This window comes from Ursus americanus, chromosome 16, assembly GCF_024610735.1.
Source record: "Ursus americanus isolate L20-20 chromosome 16, mUrsAme1.1.p, whole genome shotgun sequence".
NCBI lineage: Eukaryota > Metazoa > Chordata > Mammalia > Carnivora > Ursidae > Ursus > Ursus americanus.
Genome location: NC_142142.1, coordinates 56,157,312 through 56,180,751, shown reverse-complemented (window position 1 = coordinate 56,180,751; position 23,440 = coordinate 56,157,312). Strand labels below are relative to the sequence as shown.

At 47.5% G+C, this 23,440-nt stretch overlaps 2 protein-coding genes across 3 annotated transcripts in view; both read left to right on the top strand.

The window, feature by feature from the left end:
- POU2AF2 (POU class 2 homeobox associating factor 2) overlaps positions 1 to 1,851 on the top strand; it is a 28,795-nt gene extending 26,944 nt beyond the window's left edge. For both annotated transcript variants that reach the window (XM_087868561.1, XM_045797520.2), the window contains one exon: positions 798 to 1,851. In XM_087868561.1, the coding sequence (XP_087724687.1) occupies positions 798 to 1,196 (399 nt within the window). In that variant the 3' untranslated portion in view covers positions 1,197 to 1,851. The remainder of the gene's footprint in view (positions 1 to 797) is intronic.
- A 6,469-nt stretch (positions 1,852 to 8,320) lies between these two features.
- Positions 8,321 to 20,466, top strand: POU2AF3 (POU class 2 homeobox associating factor 3). The gene is made up of 6 exons (XM_045797740.2): positions 8,321 to 8,596; positions 11,077 to 11,797; positions 12,642 to 12,736; positions 16,754 to 16,808; positions 18,200 to 18,429; positions 19,803 to 20,466. The coding sequence occupies exons 1-6, from the start codon at positions 8,321 to 8,323 to the stop codon at positions 20,172 to 20,174; spliced, it is 1,749 nt and encodes a 582-aa protein (XP_045653696.2). The 3' UTR covers positions 20,175 to 20,466.
- Positions 20,467 to 23,440: the final 2,974 nt, after the last annotated feature.

The following is a 23,440-nucleotide window of genomic DNA, read 5'->3' as shown; positions in this document are numbered from 1 at the left end:
ACAAAGAGGTGAGTTCATAAAGATCTGAAGAATACTGACACCCATCTTATGGAAAACTGTAAAGCCTTCAACTACAAAGGAATGACTCTCTAAAGATGGGACTTTAGACTAAAGGGGGGTGAAGGGGCTGGGAATTAACATTATGGAGTATCCACTCCAGCCAAGAACTTCTGTGTGCCTTTGTTCATTTAAAACTTGCAACAACGCCAGATATCCTTATTAAAGCCCCATTTTACAGATGAACGGAGTGAGGTACTCAGAGTCAGGAAGGTAGTAACTGGCACAGACATGGACAGAACCCAGATCTTTCCAGCTCCAAGCCTATGGAAGCTCCTACCCCTTGGCTCACGGTGGGCAGAAGCCCATCATGTAGCTTAGAGACCTCCTTCTTTCGGGAGTAGCCGGAGCTGACACCCCCAGTGTGGAAAGGGCATTTCAGGACCCCGGGTGTTGTGAGGCTCAAAAGGAAAGCAAGACCTAGTTTGTTGGAAACGGTAAAATGCTGTATTATTGTTCATTCTGTTGTTCTCTCATTTTACTCATTTAATGTTGTTTTCTGGGAAAGGAATTGTAATGTATATAGGGAGTCTAATGCTAGAGTCAGAAAGGAACTAAAGCTCTCACTGCTGGTGTCAAACACCAGAGGGAACTACCTGGTAAGGAGGCGGGAACGGCAGAGGGAGGAGACCAGAAACTGAGGCCGCTCTGGAAACTGGCAGCCAGTGTTGCTGAGGAAATCTGTCTGCACCAGAGTACCCCCTAGTGACTAACCCCAGTGACCTTTCCATTCTCCTCAGAGGGACTCGTGGGAGCAAACGGTGCCCGATGGTCTCAGCCAGGCCGACCCCGTGCCCACCGACACCCTGCAGACCCTGCCACCCAGCGCGGGCTGCCTCTCCCAGCTGGAGTCAGGGAGCACCACCCCGCACAGGAGCTCCAGCTGGGGGGCCCCCCTGGCTGGGGCTCCGTCCTACTCTCTGCATGCGCTGGAGGATCTGTACCACGTGCCGGGGTACCCCACGCCACCCCCCTATCCCTTCACCCCTTTCATGACGATGTCCAATGACCTACCACACAAGGTGGTGCCCCTCTCCCCAGATGAGGGGGCAGACACCTCCGGCCTTCAGGACCCTACTTCATGGACCAAAGAGGGGAACATGGCGTGGGGGTCGTATGAATGCCGCAGAGCTTACTGAGGGGTGCCCAAAGGACTCCTGCGTGCTTTTCTTTGAGCTGGGTTCTGTATTTCACAGATCGTTTGCAGGGTGTTTCCAGCTCATTCAGAGCTGGATTTTAGAATAGGCCATCATGCCACCCTTTGTAAGCGGACCACGGCATTCATTTGTAAGCCTCCTTCCACAACCCCACTGAAATACAACGTGACGTTAATTCAGGATTTCAGGGACTGTATTCTAGTGAGACACCGGGTACTCATGTGTCATTGGAACTTTAGTAACCCATTACGTTCTGAATTTCTGTTAGCTTTGAAATACCATTTTTAGCGCTCATATTTTTCTTAAATTACATTTAAAAAGTTTGTGCGGATCGTGAAATATACTGATTTTCCTGTTCCGTTTTTCTTAGTTATGAACTAAGTGTGTTCTATAATAAGAGAGAAAGCATACGATGTAATATAGATTAGGGCACATAAAACAAAACTCATTTTATACCATGTGATTTTTTAAAGAGGAAAGTATTGGGGTGCCCGGGTGCCTCAATCAGTTGAGCGTCCAACTCCTGATTCTGGCTCCAGTCGTGGTCTCAGGGTCGGGGAATCGAGCCCCACGTCGGGCTCTGTGCTCAGTGCAGAGTCTGCTTGAGATTCTCTCTCTCCCTCTTCCTCTGCCTCTCCCTGTCCTTCCAAATAAATAAATAATCTTTTTTAAAAATTAATTTAAAAAGAGGGAAGTATTATTATATGTTTCTCTCCTTAGTGACTTGTAAAGGCCCAGCAACAAATACGGCACCATATGTAAATGCTTTATTGTGGTTAAAATACGATGAGGTCAGGAGACTGTCGCTTCGTAAATACATAGCTTTGACCCCGCCCTAAAGTCTAGGATGTCCAAAAATGGGTCTAATCCAAAAAATGATATGGGCCCAAAACTTTCTTTGATCCACCGTAGCCTTAATTAAGCCAGACATTGTTTTTCCGATGGAAAAACCCATAGTCGTTAGAGTGGATTAGTAAAAGCAGTGTTCTGTGATCCAATAAGAATAAAGAAAGAAAATGCCGAGAGCATAGCTGGGCTGTTGGCAAGAAACAACAGACCACAAAACACCAAGAAGTACAGGGGCTTTGGAGAAGGACCTATGGCCAGGTGTGCACCAGTAGCCTGACCCACAACACGTGCCGTGTGAAGGAAGACCTTGCTGGTGGCTCATTGGTCCAAAACGGACAGCTCTTACCGCGTATAAATGAAGACGCTGACATCTGGAGCCTCCCTCTGTCTCCTGTATATTTGATCGGGGTAGATTCCTTTGCCAGTTGAGTTGACAGCAACTCCCACCAAACAGTGGGCCTGGCTGTAAGTCAAGCCTGTCATAAAACCTCACACACACTGACTTCGCAAAACATAGGTCAAGGCCCATGGGTCCCATCCCCATGCCTTCTACTACTTTCCTGCCACCTTCCTTCCTTTATTCCCTTATCACATTTTCCTGACCCCTCTGGTCCCTCTTGACCCAGTGCCTTTTCCTTCCATCTCCTGGGGGCCCATTGGTTCCACCTGGTTCCACCCGGTTGTCTAAAGCCACTCAATACAGTTTCTATCACATCTTCTCTTACAGTGTCCTATGCTCTACCCCTGGTGTAGGAGTCCAGAAAAAACAAATACGGACAGTAATTCACACTTAGAAGTGGCTAATTGATACTCCTCCTTCTCTGTGCCTTAGTGGATATCTTCTGGCTAAGCAAATACACTCCCAAGTTATGGAGTGCGCATGGAAATGCTTGGATACGGAGCCTCATGGGACAGAGCATTCCCAAAGGAGCAGGTCAGGAAGGAACATTAATGGTCCCCAGACACTGGGCTGCCCTCCCCCGGGTCCCCTGCCCTACTTCCTCCCTCTCACCACACCTTGTCACAGCCTGATCTCTATTTGCTCCATATTAGCTCTTCACTGGAAAGGGGCAAGTTCCACTGTGGGCAAGAAAGCTACTCTTTAAGTCCAGTGAGACTTCCTCAGTCCTGGTCCCAGAATCTTTGGCAGAGCCATCTGTCATCCAGGTCCCTGCATCTGAAAGAAGAGATCTGGGTCTCAAAAGCCATTTTTTTCTAAATTGGTTGTATACATTTCATAATAATTCCAGTCATCCGCTGCTGACCATTGTTACAAAGTAGCACACAACACAGTTCTCCTGTGTAGACCATGTGTCCAGACCTCCGAGCGGAGGTAAATGCAGGGAGTGCAGTGCGATCCGCGTTCTTCTTAAAGCCTCCAAGCCCTTTCATGGTGCTTCACAGAACTAATTTACAAGAAAGGTTTATATTGCATCTAGTATCCATTTCAGCTACCTGGTCTAAAGGGGGTGGAGGCCTGGGGAGTGGTGTTAGTAATTCCAAGTGGTAAATGATTTGGGGGAGTTCTAGTGAGCTTGACAATGTGTTTCTATGTTATTACTATATTTCAGTTTGGTTCAGGTTTGTTGTTCTGGGAATTGGCAATACTTTGTCAAAAAATGAAACCAAGCTACAAAATTACGACACAGAAATGAATCCTATTTCTCTATCCTGTTTCCCACTCAAGTATGCTCTATGTCCCTCTGCATGCTGGGGACTTAGTCTGGTCATAATAATGCACGATGCCAGCATCAGGGGGGAAAAATTCTCATCCTCATCTCCCTTTCCTTCCCTATACCTGCTATCCTCAGATTCCTAACTTTCCTGGAGAAAGCAGGGAAAATCAGAGAACTCAGGTTCAAAACACTATCTCTTTTAGGTCCTTTAAGGTTGAAGGTAAGCAGAAATGGTGGTGGCAAGTTCATGTTCCCCAAGAAAGCTGGCTAGATAATAATGTCAGAAGAACCAGAAAGCGAATTTGCCCCTGCAAACACTGAAGTATACACAATCCTCCCCAAAATCACTGGAAACAGACAGTAAAAGCATGTAGTTGAGAGTGTTTGTGTTCCTCTTGTAATGTTATGCAAACTCCAGGCAATGAAAGAAAACCGCATCTTTACCTCGTTTGTTTTATAAATGTTCTTAAATGAGCAGTATGACTTGCTACAGCTTCGTTAATAATAGAATATAATGGTACTATTGTGGTAGGGGAGGAAATTCTCTAGTACTCTAAAGTACTAGAATTCTCTGCAAGAAATTCCACAAAGGGAAAAGAATTCCTAATCCCAATAGTAAAATATACACGTACATACATACCGATGTACACACACACACACACACACACACATATATATATATAACTGTTTGAGCACCGGGGTAGTTCAGTCGGTCAAGTGTCTGCCTTTGGCTCAGGTCCGGATCCTGGGATCCTGGGCTTGAGCCCCGCGTCAGGCTCCCTGCTCAGGGGGGAGTCTACTTCTCCCTCTGCCCTTCCCCTCACTCTTGCTTGTGCTCTCTCAATCTCTGCCCCCCCCAACTTTTCTCTCTCTCTCACAAAAATAAATAAATAAAATCTTTTAAAAAATAAGCATTACTAGTATCTTTGTGCTCTTTTTTTAAAATATGTAAATCTCAATAATACATTCACAAGAAATAAAACATCAGTAACGCTTAAAAAACTATTGACGAGGGGCTCCTGGGTGGCTCAGTCGTTAAGCGTCTGCCTTCGGCTCAGGGTGTGATCCCGGGGTCCTGGGATCGAGCCCCACATCGGGCTCCATGCTCTGCTGAGAGCCTGCTTCTTCCTCCCCCACTCCCCTTGCTTGTGTTCCCTCTCTCGCTGGCTGTCTCTCTCTCTCTGTTAAATAAATAAATTAAAAAAAAACCCAAAAAACTATTGACGGTTCCCAGGTTTAAGTCACCTTAACATTATAGTGATTCTACCAACCACACACCAAAATCATACTTTCTTTAGGTCCTACCGTTGGGTTCTGTCTCAAGTATCTTTTCTATTCAAAACATTACACTGATCCTTCACAGACCCTATTTGGTAAGTACCGACCCTAGACAGCCTAGATGCAGGATCTCCACCGGAGCCGAAGAGCGAGTCTCTGACCAGACTTACCAACCAGGGGACTCAGGAATGGCTCAGCGATGTGTCTCCAGCATCTGGCTTAGTGCCCAGCATAGTACAGGTGCTCACTAAAATTCTTGTTAAATTGAACTAAAATTATACCACAAAAATGATTAACTCTTTAGACCCTGACTGTGGGTCACATCTCTCTGAGACTGATGTGTAAGAAAACCCAACCGCGTTTAGTATTTCACACTAGCCATAGTCTCTGCAAATGTTGATAGTAGGAGTGGTACTATATCTAAGATGATTGGCTTAGTATTTTTAAATTCCTCTAAGAAGGAATACTACTGAACTTTGACATAGGACGGAAGAATGTTTATGTATTCATTTAGTATCTACGCGTACTGTTGCTAAGAAATCTGATGAATAAAAGTTATTCAAAGTTGGGTGTTATCTCTGGTGTAAATAAAACAAATATGATAAATAGATATGGAACTAGAATCCCTAAAGATCAGGCTAAGTAAATAAGAAGAAAATCTTCTAATATTATCTGTAAATGATGATACCATATTATCTTTGATCTTGGATACAAAAGTGTCCTCTACTCTTAACCTCTGACAAATAAGGGGTGTGGGTTTGCAATACGTACTATCATTGTTAGTACATTACAGGCCAAAAGAGGAGGACAGTAAAAAATCTTTACAAGTTCCAAAAGGAAGAAAATATGGACAAAACAAATGATATTTAAGAATTAGCTCTTGTGTCTTAGGAAAACTGACCTTCTTCCTAACGAAATACTTGAGTGGAATAATCCAAAAGCTTAATGCTTAGTAAATTAATTTAGTCATAAATGAAAGATCATTTCATTTTTTTTCCTTCTGAACCTTGGTAATATATTCATAGGCTTTTAGTACCGTCATCTTCATATGCTTTCATATGTCTCAAATATTGCATAATAAAACTGTTTTAAGTAAAAGGTAAACTTTTCAAGCAGTATCTGACAGTATTTTCCTTACTTAAACGATAAATTATCAAATGTTTATTCCCTACAGAAGCATCTTAAGGAAAAGTTAACACTTTGGATATGTTTTACGGGAAGAGCCTGAGTGACCACCAGTCATTAAACACCTTCCATCTGTGAGTCTTCCTGGTCATTTTCATATGGACCAAACGTTCACTCTGGGCCCAGGAAGGGCTTGTTTCTGCCATGTTTTTGGAACTTGATATTTCCCACAAGGTCTGGTAACAGTGTCCCAAAGTCAAAATGACAAAGGAACTTTGCATTAATAAAGAGAATTTTAGAGCTGTAGTCAAATTTGGAGGGAATAAACCCCCTTTTTCCTTATACCGAAAGTCTTTTCATATTCATGAAATCTCCTACTTTGGGGGGAAAATAAAATGCTCTGCAGTGTCATTTGCATATGAAAGCCTGCCAAAAAATTCAGTTAAATATTCCATTTAAAACTTTAAAGTAAATGTATTCTATTCCCATTATTCTGGGTACTCAGTGACTCTAAGAAGGTCAGTGACAAACTAGAGGGTTTCTGAGCTCAGTGGCCCAGAGACCTGGAAAACTAGAATATGTGAAAAACTAGAGAAACTACAAATAATAAGCCTCAAAAAGAAATGGCCTGGGGAGGGGCAGAGCTGGGCATGACTTCTTCAGCCCTAGCATGGGGCCTGGCCAGAGGAGGTGATCAGTATCCCATGTTATTTACAGAGCAGCTGATGGCAGAAACCAGGATTGATTTGCCTTTGTGTTCCTGGTGCTTGCTATCATGCCTGGTACATAGTTGGTACACAATTAATACCTAATTGGATTTTGGTTCAATCAATGATCATTCTATTTAAATGGTAGAACAGGCTAGCTTACAAAGACAGGGCTCCCATTTCCTCCACGCATGTCCCCCATAGGCCAGGAGCTCAGCCAAGTGGTGGAGGGAGCCAGAGGCTGGCTGACTACCAGCAGGAATGTTGGAAAAAGACTCTAAGACTCATTCAACAGCTCAAAGGTCCCTTTCAACATCCAAACATCAGGACCCTGTGTTATATTTTTAAGCAAGTGAGCCTGTTAAAGCCTGTTGAAAGCTCACAACATTTTTTTTTCAGTCTTTTATTAAAACCCCAGATTGATTATCAGGATTTCAGGGCAGACACCCTGGAGGTGACAAGGCCCCCAGCGAGAAGGAAAAGTCCCTAGTCTGAGAAGCACAAACTGTAATTAGCTTAATGAACAGCTCACCCTCTCCTCCAGCCGGTCTCCCCTTCAGGGGTTCTGGCACCCCCAATCCTTACAGAGTCCTTTCAAGTCGGCATGCTGTCCTGCCTGGGTCTCCTCACACACCCTGACAGGAACACAAACAGCACAACCAAATACTTTCACATGCACGGAGCTGACAAGCATGTTTGCCCATCTCACAGAATTTTTCCAGTGCTGGTCACAACTCATTCGTGGGTCAGCAAATTATCTTCATGACGCCCAACCAGCATATATTTTTTACAAATAGAATGAAATGGGAAAAAATAGGATAGGAAAGGTCAGAATGCCTCGTATACATAGGTGTACATTGTTTCATGAGAGATTCGTTAAATAAACACGTAAGGGTTGTGATACAGTATGTGAGCGTGTGAAATGGACTTATGATCGTGGGTTCAAGTCAAAAAAGGCCGAAAGCCTCTGTTATAAAGGATCAGCAAGACAGCATTGATGGCGAAGAGCAAGAGCTTTGGCGGCAGATTTACCAAGTTTGAGACCCGGTCCTGCCATTCCTGTGCTCGGAAATCTTGGGCGTGGCCCTCGCCCCTCGAGCCTCCTCCGTGACACGCGGAGTCTATACAATACAGTGCCGGATGTCCAGTAGACACTCAACAAATGACACGGCTTAGAAAATTCTCCTGTGAGGACCATCCAACTCCACGGGGTCTCGGGCTAGACCTGGTTGCTCCAGGCTCATGACACACACGGATCTGTAGGAGTCACGGAACTCATTAGAAAGGACTCTCCTTTGCACCCACAAGCACGATGACTGGATCTTAACTATCTGTGCTGGGGTTTCACAAGGATAGAAACACATGATAGAAACCCAAACTCCTTCATGTCGGGGTAAAAACCGGGAGACGTATTTCTCAAAACGGGGCTCAGGCCTGAGGAAACCCGGTTTTCTGAGGTTGCCGGCCAGCAATGGCGCTGGAACACCCATGCCGAGCGCAGGGGCCAACATGGAAGCCCCTAGAACTGCTGCCGTGGTTCAGGCAGAGGCTTCTCAAGGAAAGGACAGAGGTCTTCGTTGTCTCCACAGACCCTGTGACTTCCAAGGACCTCATCTCTCGTGGCCCCAGCCTCCGCCCGCCTTCTGCGAATACCCTGGAGCCAAACATCAGCATCAGCTGCAGCGATGAGGCCGGGGGAGCTCAGTGGCCTCCTGGCACCGCTGCCCATCTCCACGCAAAAGGAGAGGTTAGCAAAGAGAGTAAGCCTGAAGAAATGAGAAAGCACCCAGAACAGAGGGAAACTGACACACTCGGGGGGGGTGGGGGGGAACAGCAATGCAGGCGAGAAACGGGGAAGGCAGTGACAGGAGGTGGGATGAAAGGAAGAAAGAAAAAAAGAAAGAACGAGAGGGAGGGAGGGAAGAAAAGAAGGAAGGAAGAAAAGAGAGGGTGGGAGGAGGAAGGGAAAGAAAGAGAGAAAGAAAGAAACTAACTTGGAAAAAAGTAAATAGAAAGTCCAAAAGAAAGATTTTACAAAGCAAACAAAAAATAAGTGAAAAACAGAAAAGAGAAAGACAAAAGAGAAAAGAAGTAATGGATGAAGCTTTGAGGACAAGAGACCCTCCCTGTGTCCACAGTTTTGTTCACTATTCCCCAGACGGGCAGGGCAGGGAGAGAGGAAACAGGGGGTCTCTGAGCTCCCAGTGTCCTTCCCCTCCTCCCGAGTCTGGTCCTCAGGCCTGAAGCCCATCAGGAAAACTCAGGACACAGGCTCAGAGGCCTCCACGGAAAGAGACTGCAGAGGCTGACAGATTCCAGCTGGGCTAGAGACAAACACACCCCTGTCCTGCCCTCCAGGGCCAGGTGCCATCTCAAGTGTTCCCAGCCCCAGTGCCCTGCCAAGCAGCTCCTCCCCACCCCAGACTCCAATGCCTGGTCCCCTCGGAGAACCCCACTCCCCCATCTGGGCCTGTCCTGCCTTGCAATGGACCCATTACCGGAATCCGGATGATTTTTCTGGGGCCTATGGGGCTCAGCTCCACTCTTGGCATTTCAGAGAACTCAGGGAGCAGAGGCCTGTAACCATCGTAACCATCACCTGGCCTGGCATCCTGGGAATGTCTTGGCTTATTTGCAAAGGGAACCCCAGCCGGTTTCTCTGTCTTCTGGGGCTGCCCTCTTCCCTCAGGGACTAGAAGGGGGTCTGGCCTGGCACTCACTGCCTCTCTGGACCACTCCTGTTTTCCTGAGCTTCCAATCACAAGGAAGAGGCACCACAAGTCCTCCGACAACATAACCCAGCACAGTTGTGTCGTCTGGGAGGGGCTCAGGCTTGCACCAGCCTGGCAGCCTGGCGTCAAGAATTTCCTACCTCTCACGCAAAGTGAGAAGGCCTGAACACAAATCCATGTCCTTTCAGCCAAAATGAGCAGGAGTCAACCTAATCATTGCTTCTCAACACATGCTCCTGCAGCACAAAGGGCAGGGACGGCTCAAGACAGAGAAAGAGGAGAGGAGGGGGAACCTCACAGTGCAAGAGACGCCAGCCTTGGAAAATCTCGAGGGTGAGGCCCCACAGACATCCCAGCTCCTGGTGGAGGAGCAAAGGGTCTGAATGGGCAGGCATTCTGACTTGAACCGGCAGTGTCGGGAGCCCAGGCAGAGAGCTGACCAAAGGCAGGGAAGCCACGGGTGGCCAGGCGGGGCCAGAAGGAGATGAGACACAGAGCTGAGGCCTCTGCCAGGCCTGAGGCCTGTAACCTGGAGCCAGGGTGACTCCCTCCTATGCCGAACCTGCTGGCTGCCATGTTCACTCCCCGAAAGCCGAGATTTTCCCTTAAAACAGAGACTAGGGATACAGGAATCAGTCTGATGGGCCAGCCTGGCTCGGGCGGTCATGAAGGGCCCCCTAAGTCACTCGGGGCTCCCGGAGCTGCCTTTGAGGCAGAAATACAGAGCATCTTTGAGGACTCCTGCTCTGTCTGTGGAAAGGTGGGCAAAATGTTTAAAATACACTAAAAGCAAGGCCCAGGACCCAAAGGGGTCTCACTCCCTGTTTCTTTGGACTGTCTGTGGGGAGGCTGTGTGCAGGATTTCTGCAGAAGATAGTCCATTTTGTGAAGCCTTTGAATATTCAAATTGAAAGTATCGCGCAATCATTGATTGTCAAATCATGGGTTTCTAGAGGTTTTAAATACTTGGCATGAGGGGGAAAAAACTCAAACCTATACCCGAAGGTATAAAACATTAATTCTGTTTGTCTCCTGCTCCAGGAACCTGGGTGCAGCTGGATGCTTTGTGAAACTTTAAAAATGCTGCATCTCTGCTTCTCTCCCTGCACAGGAGCCCTGGGAGGCGCCGAGTCCCTGCAGCTTCAGCATCCAGCCAGCGCCCCAGCGTCTGCTGACCACCATGTCGGGTAACTGGGCTGCTTCTCCTGGGGTAGGCTCACGCGAGCCAGGGGCCTTGCGATCCGGGTGTATTTCCACAGCTTTTCCTGCACAGAACAGAGAGGCACAAAGTCAGGGCATGCGAGTATGAGCCAGGGATCCCGAGAGGGCACGGGCCACCTCTGGCCGCTCCCACTCGGCGCCTGCTCCCCAGGCCAGAGGCCCAGAGGCCCGCTGGGCCACTGCGGACGTCCGCGTACCCCGGTCCCCCACCCGCCCTTCCACTTCACCATGGCTGTGACCCTGGCACTTCTCGGCGCGGACTCTGCGTGCCCAGAAGCGGCGGCGGGCGGAGCTAGAGGCTCACGGTGAGCCCGGGACTCGAGCCGCGCGCGCCGCCCGCCGCACAGGTGTGGGCGGTGGCAGCCCCTCTGCGGCCCCGAGGCTGCACCCACTGCCCACCGGAGCCACGAGCCGCTCGGGGAGGGCGGCTGGGCGAGACTGGACCGCCGCGAAGGCGCGGAGCCCAGGCCTTGCGGGCCAGGCGCGGAGTTCCGTAGGTCTGGGCGGCGAACAGCGCAGCCTCCTTTCCCGGGGAGACCCCCTAGCTCCCCGGACCCGGCGCGGGGGCTCCCTGCTGTCCGGCTGCGGTCTCGGCTGTGACCAGGCGCGGCGCTGGCGGCCCTGCTCTGTGGCCCGGCGCCCGGGCTACCCGCCCCTCCCCGCGCAATTGCCCCGGCGCTCACTCCAGGGTCGAGGTCTGCGCCGGAATCGCCCGCGCTCCCGCGGCCGCCCCCGATCGCGAAACCTCGCCGGCCCGGCCCCGCATGGCCCAGCAGCCCGCCGAGTCTCACCTACTCACTGCGGCTCCGCCGGGCCGACCCGGGGCCGCGGCTGCCCCGCTCCTGGCGCGCCCGGACTCCCTCCCCGCCAACCCTCTGGCGCCGCTCGGCCTCCCCGCGGGCCGCGCAGTCGGGCCCGGCCCCGCCAGCCCCGAGGGCGGCCTCCCCGCGGGCTGCGCCGTCCCGAGAGCCCCGCTCGGCGTGGCCGGAGGCTCGGTGCGCCGCGGAGAGACGCCTGCACCAGAAGGAGAGGGCGTGGGGAGCGACGGGAAGAAGGGAGAGCTGGAGCGGGGGCCCAAGGAGGGAGGAGGAAAAGATGGAGAGCGGGAAAGGCGGAGAAAGGGGGCCAGGGAGACGGGCCGAAGACAAATTCGGGAGGGGGGGAGTGCGTGCCCCGGGCCTGGTCCCTTTCCTGTGGTCGGTCTAGCAAGTCCCTCAGCTGCCCGAGGACAGGGCTCTCCAACCCGCCCCCCACCCCCGCCCGCCGCTTGTCCCAGGGCTGGCTTCCAGACCAAGGGCATGTAGAGGTTAGAGCCTCCCCAGAAGCCGCGCTTGGCCTGGTAGGGAAGATGAGGACTCAGATCTAACACACGGGTGGGAGCATCGCGGTGGGGTGGGCTGCGTCACCCGCTCCAGATCAGAGAAGGCGCCCCTGCTTTGGCCGTGGGCCCCTCCCAGGCCCATAAGTCCCTCTCCCAGGCTGGGCCCAGAGCCCGCGGTTCCCCTAATTTAGCCAAGGTGGTGAGCTTCCCTAGGCTGCTCTCCACATTCCTGAGCAGAAAACCCTGTGTGCTATTGGTCTAGGGATAGGGCCTAGCCTGGGGCGGGTGGCCCCACAGATCTTCACAGGTTCTGTTCCCACTAGGGCCCTGAAACCTGCCCAGCTTCTCCTCACCCTTTCAAGTTGGTGAAATTTGGGGTTCCTTCCCACCTGTCTTTCAGCATTCTCCAAACTTAGAAACCTGGCCTCCCTCCTCATAGCCTATAAGGAGGACCCCCCACATCCCAGTCTGACATCCAAACCTCCCATTTGACCACTGACTCAGTTGCCTTTCCCCAGAAAAACCGAAGGTGTATCAAGGTGTCCGGGTGAAGATAACCGTGAAGGAGCTGCTGCAGCAGAGAAGGGCCCACCAGGCCGCCTCAGGGGGAACCGTAAGCATAAGCCCTTCCCTTGTTCCCCGCCTTGCCTTCGGCCTCATCTAACCCTGTGTCTGGAAAGGTGTAGGAGGTCACAGTAAGCTCAGTCACCATCCCCAGACCTGGCCAACTTTTGTGCTGCATGTCTTCCCAGTTCAGCGCAGGAAGCCACAAAGAACAGCTAGAGCGTGTTGTGGGGCTCAGGATCTGGGGGGAGCTCCTCCCTCACTGATCATAGTTGAATGTAAAGGGCTTGTCGGCCAGGTGCAGGGAGAGCAGCAGGTCAGCAGGGTGTTATTCTGGTGGGAAGACCGTGCGTGTGCCCTCACACACGCAAAGAAACTCTCTCCCAGAAACTCATTTCAATTTAGCGCACCCTTCAAGGAGAGAAGCTCTGTGGAAATGCCCCCTGCTTCTCATTCTTATGAAACCCAGCCTCTGAGGACATTTATCCGTAAATCACCAGGCATAGGAAGTTCCCAGCAGAAATGGGCCATGCGTCTGCAGAAGAGACAAGTCAGGGTATAGAACCACCTCCTTCATGTGAAGCCTTAAGCAGTTCCAGGTTATCACGAGGTGATATGGGCAGGCATAAGGGTACCCTGCCACTGTATATACTTTCTAAAGCAGACAGTACTGCCAAGAGTGCTCAGGGCATCAGCAAAACTAAATAACCTAGTTGGGCTTCTCCTCCAACAGAGGGTAATTCATCGCTGAAAGCCCTTGATCGTACCGTTGCTTGTGGGTTGCTTGTGTGGATGTGGGACGTGACAGACGAGCCCACATCGCCAGTGTTAGGATTGGTCCTGTCTCCAGCTTATTGGCATTCTCCCCACAGTGGTTTCTGAGCCTGGTGCTGTTTGTATGCAATGCACAGCTTCCTGAAATGGGCCTTTGTGGGCAGAGGCAAATGATACAGGAGTGATGAGCACAGGTTCTAGAACCAGTGGACTGGGTTCAGGTCTCAGCTTCTCCGTGGTATGTGCGTGTCCTGGAGCAACTCCTCGGGCTCATCACCTGTGTCCACATCTTTAAGCTGGAGATGATGGGATTTTGAGGGTTGAATGAGTTATTGCATATTAAGCACTTAGGAGAGTGCTTTCCATTTAGCAAGTGCTCAATAAATCTTAGCTGTCATTATTATTACTTGTGAAAAGCAACTAAAATAAAATTACAACCAAGAATTAAAAGCCAGCTATCCAGGAATGGCCCTTCGCTCCCTTTGCTCAGAGTTTCGAGCTCAGGTGTAAGCTTGCTGTGATTAGCCTGTAAAGCACAGATTTTTTTTTTTTTTTTACATTCATTGGAGAAGTTAGTACCTCCATGTACAGAATTCTAGCCAACACCATAAAGCTTCCTCCCATTTGCAGAGGGTTTTTACAGTGGTTAAGAGAAAGCGCTCTTACACACTCATTATTTCATTTAGTTCTTATAACAACCAAGTGAGGTAAATAGGGATCTGTATGCTTCTATTAGAGCTGAAGTTCAAAGTCTTACAGTTACTAAAGGCAGAGCTAAAAATAGGGCCAAGGTCGTCTTACTCTTAATGTAAAAAATACAAAACAAAACAAAAACAAAAACCATTTCTACCTCTGGGCTCCCTAAATTCATCCTTCTGCAGATCCAGCTCTGCTGAGCGGAAGTCTGGTAGTCTCAACCATCACTTCCTTCAGTAACAGAGATGGTTATAAAATTAATAAAACCAGGAACAAGGGAACTGGGAAATTCCTCTGATGCAAAAAAAAAAAAAATCATCAGGATGGTCACAACAAAGTATAATCTTTCATTAAGGAGTTTGGTATGTGGTAGAATTCTGCTTCGATGCACCTGGAGAAGTCCCACGTGGGCATGGTGATTTTATTGCTGTTGGCCTCTTACAGGTTGGTTTGGCCACTGTTCCCCTTGTTAGCTAACTGCGGGAATGAAAGCAAAGGGTAAAACATTTCACTTGTGTGTCTTACCAGTATCCGTTTCCTGGAGCTCTGTGATTTATCGAAGTTTTTCTGAATTCCCCCCCACCACCACCACCCCCAAGAAATAATAAAGCAGTACTTTTGAACCAATGCCTTGCAGGGACATGCACAGAAAGCCTGCTCTTGGCTTCCTGGAAGATTATATCGGCCCGTGCCCTCACAGGCACAGAGAAGTAACACACAGATGATTTAATCAGGAGAGCCAGATGTAAAACCCCTCACTCAGAACCATCAGAAGGATCTGGGATTCTAGGAAAGCGGTGAGGGTACACTCAGCCTCAAGGAGGCCAGCTGTCAGGGGAAATTGTATGCCTGCTTCTTGGTATGGACCTTTTGGTTTCCCGAGATGATCTCCAATTTGTTCAGTGGTCAAAGGATGCCTCTGGGAAGCTTCAAGACAAGGAGAGAGTTAATTCTATCAAATATACAAAGCAGGAAGCTATTTATCTTAATTTGTTATACAGTCAGAATAGTATCCACCATTTGAAATTTTAAGAAGGCAATCATGAATGGAAGTTATAGATCGAGGCAAATGCCAGGTGACAAAGAGTGCCGGGAGAAATGTGTGCATGCCAGATTTTTAAATTTGATCTAAAAAAACCTTATTTTGGCCAGATCAATTTACAAACACCCCCCCACACACACACACTTCTTTTACCTTTAGGAGAAAGGGAAACTTAAGTTAGTATTTCTGAAAAGATACACTTTACCCTTTTATAACCAATTTTTTAAAAACAGCCTTGATGTGTTTTTATAAATTGTAGAGTGTGGATTTTTGTGCCGTTTTGAAACCTAAGAGAAAGGTGCCTTTCTTTGTATTCTTGGAGCAAAGTAGGAAGTGAACCCATGACTAGAAAGATAATATCGAGCAGGAGACTGTAAACATACCTGAGGGAGATAATGTGGGTAGGCGGACAAACAGACCGTTCCCGGGGAGGAATGGGGTTAATGTGAGCTCTGCCGTGAAGCAGATTTTTTAAAAACCCACTCCTTCCAAGGTCTTCAGCTCAAGCTGCAGCCAAATATTTGCATGAAGAGCTGGTGAAGGATTCCAGCTTCCTGGTTCATGACATTACGGCATGGATCATTTTCAAAATTAACACCACCTCCTGTTTCAGCAGCGGCTGGCAGGGGTGCCCTGGCGGAGCGCTGTGGGAGTGAGTACAGCTGGGGATCCCAGAGAGAGGTGGGGTGAGCTTGACTTCCCAGCACAGACCGCAGAGCAATGCTGGTCCCTTTAAACTTTAAAGGCACCATCTGAAACCCTAAAAAAAAAAAAAAAAAAAAAATCCTGAATTACTCAGTACAATTATCAGTTCAATGGGAAGAGACAGGCTGCTTTATTTTAAATAGTTAAGAGGGTTAATCTCATAAATGTCACTAAATCTCAGGTATTCAGAGTAGTGAAAAAAGCAACTCATATAAAGAGTTGAAATACTTCCCGAGCATTACCTAGAATGTAGAGAGGCTTCAGCTCACTGACTACAGTTTGAAGAAAGTATTTTCTACTGTAATATTTCGTAGCTAGTAAACACGTGCATAGTTTTAGCTCTTCAGGATTAGCAAAGTTAGAAATTGTGTCCTTTTGGGAGAACAAATTCCTAACGCTAAGCAGCCAGAGAGTATATGAAAATTTTGAAGAAAATGATGGACTAAGTCACAAATGGTTGGGATTAAATAAGTTAGCTCTTATTCATTTTAAATTGAATCATTTAATAGAAAGGCTGTTTACTGGGTATTCTCGAACTATTCCATTTCTCTGTAATATACAAATCATTTACATTCATTTTTATCTAAATTTAAATTTAAAATTTAAGTGGGAAAATTTGATATTGGGGGGAAATAACCCCAAGCCGACATAAGAGCTGAATCTAAAAAAAAACAGAACATTGGTTGTATGTCACGATAGCCACCTTTTTTTTTTTTTTTTTTTTTTTGGAAGAAAGAATCTGGCTTACCTTAGAACAGAAGGCAACAAAGTTCATGGGAGAATGTCTTCGCTTTCCCCTGAGAGCACTTTGAGTTCATGAGCTCTGTGGTCCTGTTCTTGCTTTCGCAGCTGCCCGGAGGCAACGGCGTCCGCCTTCCAGACCCAGTCCCACCATCTCCTGCAGGTCAGTACAACCAGCATCACCGTTCCCCCCAAACCTCTTTCAGAAGTCCATCTCTAAGTCTCTCAGTGCTTGATTCGGGGGTTAAGATAGACACCACTGTTTAATTGGAATCCAACCAATCAGAAGGTGAACGAGGCATAGGGACTCCAGATACAAGCCCAGCAAGGGCACATTTTTGTCCTTGCTTCTGCAACATCTGTTTGCGGCTTCCTGTCCTGTCCTGAGAGCTGGTTCTTCGCATGTACTGCAGTCCCTCATCGCCGAGTCACTAAACTTGACTCACAGATCAGAATCGTTTTCAGAAACTTGTTATCCTTTTTAATGCACTGTTAGGTGGTATACAGGACACCCTCGGGTTCTAGAATACTGCCTTTGCTCCTGTTGATTTAGTGTCTAGCCAGCCACCAACGGGGCTTCCTTCCCCTTCTCTCTCTCGCCGGGAAGCAGCTCAAACAACTATGAGTGTTCTCAGCCCAATTCGAATAATTGTGTTACCTGTGCCAGCCAGCAGTTCGGTGCTTCGTGTACAAGGAAATCTGTGCTTATGGTAGCTCGCCACTGACCGTGCCACTTTCTTTTAACCTGAAGGAACCTTGAGGCTTCAAAAAATGCAGTGTTCTATTGTCCTCTGATGGATGCACTCTAAGCCTGTCTTCTTTGAGCATTTAAGGCCAGCAATCAGAAATCGAACCTATTAATAATAAAAAGGCAGAGGAGTCTTGTTTTCAGAATAGGTTTGTTTGGTAGCTAACAATTTATTTTAATTTTGTTAACATGTGAACATGTTTCCTAAGGAAACATTTTTGCTTTTTGTAATTTGTAGCAAGTACTACTGATTCACTTCACATTCTTGGTTTCTGTTTTTATCATTTGCATTGCCATTGTATCACTACTCGAAGTTTAAGTTACTGAGTAAGCATGAAAAGTTTAGGAAAGCAATAAGCCTAAATCAAGAGAATTGATTCCCATGACCTCAGAAGCTTTCCTAAAGCCTCGCACAGTGTGGTATGTTACTTCTGAGAGGTGAGGTTTACTTGAACTGCAGATGGGATGCTGATGCCTCATAGTCCAAGAAAATAGAGCCTTGAGCCATTATTTGACTGTGACAGTTGGACACAGGTCGGATTGTCATTCTTTTGATTTTTGCCCTGGCCACATTTACAGCCACTTTCCACATTATTAACCAGATTCGATCCACTGGGACTCAAATTCACGAGGGCAATGAAAAAATACAAATTGCCTGCCTGTTAACTTTTCTAGAACTTCATAAGACCCCCTTCTCCCCTAGACATGGTAAATATTCAGAATATAGAATTTTATTCAAAGTCATAAGTATAATTTTTAAACAACAACAACAACCACAAAAATCTCTTTTCCCCTTTCTCTTCTAGGGATGTATTTTGAGACTGAACCAGTTTCTTCTGTGCCCAATTATCTTCAACCCCGAGAATTTTCCAGTTGTGTTTCTTGTGAAGAAAATACAAGCTGCCTCGACCAGATCTTTGATTCCTACCTTCAGACAGAGACACACCTGGACCCTTCGTTCAATTCCACGCAGAGCACTCCGCACTATTGCCCTGACAGCTTCCAAGCTGCCCCTTTCTGCTTTAACCAGAGCCTGGTAATCTATCTCAGTTCTTTACAAAACCTGATTGTTGCCTACTCTGGGGTAGTAATGCTTTGTAAGAGCGTTTGCATCATCTTGTGAGAAATCACAGGAACACTATCAACCAGGAAGGCATCCAGGAAATGAGCAGAGAGCCACTGAAAACTCAGTGGGGGTCGGGGTAACCACACATTGCAGGGGGCAAACCTCTGGATACACGAGTGATTATGGTTTCCCAAGGCGGCTACGCCCAAGTCAAGTGGTGTGTGGCAAAAAAAAGAGGTTTCCTGGCAATATTCACTGAATGTTTTTAAACTCTAGTTAAGACATCTGTGAATTGGAAATCATTGATTTTAACAGTGGTCCTTGGATTTTCTGGAAAATGGCATTAAGGCTGCGTCTACACAGTACCAAACCGTCATTCCAATGAGGGGCTTTTGTTTCCTTCTGGAACTGAACTGGCTCCACTAACTGGTGGTTTGGGTCTGGTGTAGACACAAGAACTCATTTGGGTCTGAGACAGCTAGTAAAAAAGGAGCCCTCATACTTCAAAGAATTTGGATTCTCTATTCTTGATGAACCTCATGTGTTTGAAAATATGGTATTTAAAATGGAGTAGGATTTCCATTAGTAGACACCAGTTGTTTGCAATGTCTTTTAGATACTCATATAGTTTTTTTAAACTTTTTTTTTAACATACATACTTTTTTCTTTTGCTTTGTCAAAAGTCTGTGTAGGTATCAGACTAAATTTTCAGGGTATAAGAAATTAACTCCACAGGATACGCACACAGGACCCCAGTCATCGAGTTCCCTTCTGGCTTCCAAAGAAGGCTTTCTCAGTAATAACTGGAGGCCTGCTTAAGAGAAAGCAGAAGGTACCTTTCTCCTCTGGGGACAAGACTTCCGCGACTGTAAGAGTAGATGCACGTCTTGGAGTCTCCCAGACACTGGCTCCCTGAAGACCCCAGTAGCACCTGTGTGCGCTCACGTTGTTCTCCACGGTCAAGGGTGTGGAGGAACATCCAGGGGGCCACCTGCCGCTTATATTGTGGCCCACAGCAAGATTGGACGTGCAGGTGACTTAGAGCACAATGGGATTTTGTGGCTTAAGAACAAAGCATCCTCTAAAGCCTGGTTATAACAAAGGAAGCCAGTGAAGCAAGGCGATTTATTGTTGGGGAAGAAAAAGGCAAATACAGAATAAGGTGTCCTGAAATCATGCAGTCAGCAAATAAAATTACTTCTGCAGCCCTGGGTTGGGCTGGGTGTTGTGTTGTGTTGTGTTTTCCCCCCTCATGTTCTTTCTCGGAGTTAATAAATCCTCTCTATTCAGCTTTTTTAATCCTGTCTGAATGATCAAGTTCTTTGTTCCTTGGCTTTCTCCAGACCCCAGGATCGCCTTCGGATTCCTCCACTCTGTCTGGTTCCTTAGACTACAGTTACTCGCTGGCGCAGGCATCTTCGTGTGTGCCGGAGAATTACACTTCTCCCCCTTCTCTGGACACCAGAAACTGTGGCTATCCCCCGGAAGACTACGCCTCCTCGCACTTGCCCTCGTACACGCAGTACGACTGCTTCTCCTCAGCCAGCAGCTCCGTCTGCTACTGCGCGTCCTGCGAGGCCGAGCACTTGGACACCCTCAGAGCCACAGAGTACTTCTCCTACCCCAGCGCAGACTATGTGAACTTTGCCCCCTCAGCAGCCACTGCCAGCGAGTTCTATAAGAGGGGAACAAACTGGGACATCTGCTATAGTTAATAGCAGTTACGTTACTTTGGAACATGGCGTGAATATCTCTGTCTTTCGGCCACACCAAATGACAACCGGAAGTATGCAGCCTGTTAACAAAATATCACAAGCCCGGTTCCCATGTCACATTTGCAATGTTCTGATGGTCACTTACGCATTATTATCAAGTCCTCAGACCGGGTCGCTGTGCCACTCCTACTTTGTACGCTTACAGTTACAATTTTTGTAGGGAATGGTCAGTTGTTTTACTTTTCTATGTAATGAACAAATTCTAATTTTTTTAGCTAATAAATTTTGTATTATTAAACATTGGCTTATTATTTTTTTTTAATTTTCTGATAGTTTCCAATTGGTTTGAATAATAACAACTAATTCTGGAAATCACCAATTATTTTTCAGTAGTTTAATCTCACTTATTCTTGAATTTTAAATTATCTTAATTTGGTGAGATGCCTCGGCTCCCGTAGAGATGGAGGGTGGACACAGCTGTGATGGCTGAAAAGGGGAGGCAGTCTCACCTCCAAATGAGGGTGTAGATCTTGGAGCCACATCAGAGAAAGACATTTATGAATCATTAGCTTCTCATATCTAACATTAGTCAACGAAATATTAATATGACCAAATGGCACATCTTGCCTACAGCAATATTAACCCATAGATCATTCTTTTTCATGTCCAAGGTGTTGTTTTGTAAACTTTCTGGGCAAATACTTGCTCTTTTTTTTCTCTTGAAAGCCTCCATACTGTTGATGGACCACAAAGTTTGGAATCATTGTTACCTTAGATTTCCAAATTTCTGCAGTGAGTCAAACGTGCATTGCATCGCTCGTTTTTTGCAGATTGGTTGAGCTGATTGACCACGTTGTTTACGACTGAATTTCAGAGTTTACCGCCTCTGATTAATCTATTTGAACAAGCTCAACTGTCATTCAGGGTGAAGAGGAGCTGCTTAAGCCACCTATGCCAGCCTCTACCGTTCAATCCTGTTTGCTGAGGGCATTAAAGCACAGGATCGAATCCCTGCAGTGAATCCCTGCAGCCCGGGGGGCGTTTTCCATGTCCCAAGTTTCTGCACAATGGCGGCAATACTGGTACCATTGGTCCTGGCCTCGGCTACCATTTTCGGAGCCCTCCCCATGTGCCAGAGTTGCCTTCGTTTTCTCAGTCCTCTCTCCTCTCATGCAATCTCCACAGTAACATTGACGGCAAAATCAGGAGTCTGAGACTCAAGAGAAGTCAAGTTACCCGCCCACTGTTACCTAGTCAGTAAGTACCCGGGCTTGGGTCTGAAGAACACCAGAGCTGTGCTTTGTACTCACTCTCTGGTGGTGAAAGGTTTGAGCCGTCGTCTGTGGAAGACTGCTCTGGAACCTCTGAAATCATCCCCCCATTAAACTCCGGCTTCCTCATACAAACACGGTGTGTCCCCCACACAGCTAGTCAGAGCTCTCCAGAAGGCCCGACTGTCCACAGAGAAGAAAATGCCAAGCACAGAGCAGAGGCCCCCACTCTGGGGACCAAGGGGGAGAAGCTGACAAAGCACCGCCTCAGAGGGCCTTGTTCTATCAGGAAGCAGATAGGCCTCATTGTCGCCTCCCTGCAGACTCCACGAGGGCTTGGGCAAACAGAACGAGTTGCAGCCTGCCACATGGGATAGCTGTGCCAGCAGGGAAACAGAACAATCACTGCCTTTCGGAGATGCCAATAAAGCTTAATTTTTAATAGTTTCCAACTAAATTGAAACTGGCCTGTCGTCAATAAACATCTGTTCGGACAGACGGAAGCCCCTGCACGCCATCCGCCCCGCCCCACCCCGGCTGGCCCCAAGGGACAAAGAGCAGAGAACCCAAAGATGACCAGGGGTTGACACAAAAATATCCTTTTCCTATTGCCATTCTTTTTTTTTTTTTTCATTCCCTGCTTCTATCCTCTGCCTTCTGAGTCAATATCTTGCAGATCTAACAGCATTTGCTCCTTGCTTCTTGTTCTTTCTTCGTATGTCCCTTAGTGTTTGCCTAAATCTAGTTTGGAAAAAGAGTCAAAAAAGAATGTGAAACATGGGCTAACAGAGCTTGCGATGCACCTCACGATGAATAGCTCCACCTTAAATTGGTCTTTTAAGATCTTTCTAGGTATTTGGCCAACAGGCCACCCGGCACACGAGGAAGCGAATGAGCACTGCCCACCGGGTGTCTCAGGCGCTAGAGCTCACACAGAGCGGCTCGGGAGCCCTGCGGCAGCAGAGAGAACACCTGCCCGCTGCACTGGGACAAGCCGGAGGGCCTCTCGTCAGCATATACCCGGGAAGCTGCAGAAAATCCAGACGTCTCTGCCTCTGTGTCCGAAAGCATGATTCAGTAAGTCTGCAGTAGGAGCCAGGTATCTGCATTTTTTAAATGGGCCTAAGTTGATTCTGACAGAGATGGTCCTCTGTAAAGCCCTCACGTGCTCAGTGTCTGAATCGTCCCACTCTAGGACCTAGCAGCCAATAGGGACTAAGCTCTTCCTATGGCCCAGGGCTGCCGGCCTTTATCTCATTTAATCCTCAAACAGCAACCCAAGATAGATGCTATTACTGTTCTTGTTTTTTTAAATCAACAATGAAAGTGTAGCTTGGAGAGCTAAAATAACCTGCCCAACGTCGCACCACCTGTGACCAGACTGAGTTCTCCAGCTCGGGTGGTCCCAATGTCCCAATGTCCTGTTAGTAGACTTTCCAGGCATTATACCTGGAGGAATTATCTATTTGGAATTGGATCTTTTCCAAGCACATCTGTAGCCATGTCCTCATACCACAGAGGCATTTAATAAGATTATAAATGGGAGTGTCAATGAATGAATAATTTTGTTATTCAGAAGCACTGGGTTAATAAAACAAAATATTAATTAAGCACTTATTATGTGCACGACTGATTCTGTACCTTCAAAATGCAGTCAGAGGGTAAAAGGAGATGTGACTTCAGAAACTTAAAACTGGGAGAAGTTCAGTTACAATGGACATGCACTAATTTTCAAATTCTTGGGAAATTTAAATTAGAGGTCAGTTCTTGGAGTCTGAGAGAGAAGATGAGACAAAGTTGAAGGCAGTAAACATTTGGAAATGACCACCTCAAGCAATGGCCCAGAATAGTGGCGTCCTGGCTGGGGCCTGAGCCACAAGCAGACATCGGGGAGTAAAGTGCAGAGAAGGTTACCTGCGATGGACCTGGGGGAGAGGGGTGAGGAGGGAGGGAAGGGGGTGCTATCTTTTGATAGAAAACATTTTTAAAAATCAT